The following is a 717-nucleotide window of genomic DNA, read 5'->3' as shown; positions in this document are numbered from 1 at the left end:
AAGCATATGTGTGACATCACTAATATAAAGTGTCTTAAGCCAAGAATTTTAACCACAGAGATGTAAGGGATATTGATCTATTGGTCGGTGGAGCTTCTGAACGACCAGTCCCCGATGGAGAGCTGGGACCCACCTTCACTTGCGTTCTAGCCAAGCAGTTCGCCAGAATTCGCCGGGCAGACAGGTACTGGTACGAGACCAATATCGACGATACTAAATTCAACAATGGTAAGATCCAGTGATCGGTGTTCTTAGTACCAAACAGACAAACATTATTGATGGATATTTTCCTTTCAAAATTTATTTTTTTAACCGTGATATTCTGTGACAGAGCAACTGAGAGCATTGCGCAGTACGACTCTTGCGGGCATCATGTGCAACGCCTTCCCTGAACTGCAAATGGTTCAGAGGCGTCCCTTCGAGGTGGTTTCGGCAAAGAACCCTCTGGTGTCTTGTGAGACCATACCCCGTGTGGTACTCCAGGCATGGAGAAATTAGTGCCTCAAGAAGGGTACACTCTTGGAGTGGTCTTACCTGTGTCCAACTGAAAAAAAGTAAATCATCTCATTCATATACTGTTTTATTGACCCCACGGAATCATAAGGCTGCTCATTTAATAATCCTTGACAATTGGTAACAATCCGAAACAAAAATCAAAACAATAAATGGCAGGCTATTATGCTAAGAATACATCTTAATGAAAGGAATAGAAACGGC

The 717-nt window shown here is 42.8% G+C and overlaps 1 protein-coding gene across 1 annotated transcript in view; it reads left to right on the top strand.

Moving 5' to 3' along the window:
• Positions 1–571, top strand: part of LOC119591365 (chorion peroxidase-like) — a gene marked incomplete at its 5' end in the record, with an annotated part of 16126 nt that extends 15555 nt beyond the window's left edge. The window contains 2 exon segments of the mRNA XM_037940103.1: positions 59–228; positions 332–571. Coding sequence (XP_037796031.1) covers positions 59–228; positions 332–498 — 337 coding nt within the window.
• Positions 572–717: the final 146 nt, after the last annotated feature.

The sequence above is a fragment of the Penaeus monodon genome, chromosome 28, assembly GCF_015228065.2.
Source record: "Penaeus monodon isolate SGIC_2016 chromosome 28, NSTDA_Pmon_1, whole genome shotgun sequence".
In the NCBI taxonomy this organism is placed as follows: Eukaryota; Metazoa; Arthropoda; class Malacostraca; order Decapoda; family Penaeidae; genus Penaeus; species Penaeus monodon.
Note: the sequence above shows the minus strand (reverse complement) of the source record. Positions and strands in the feature narration are given on the sequence as shown.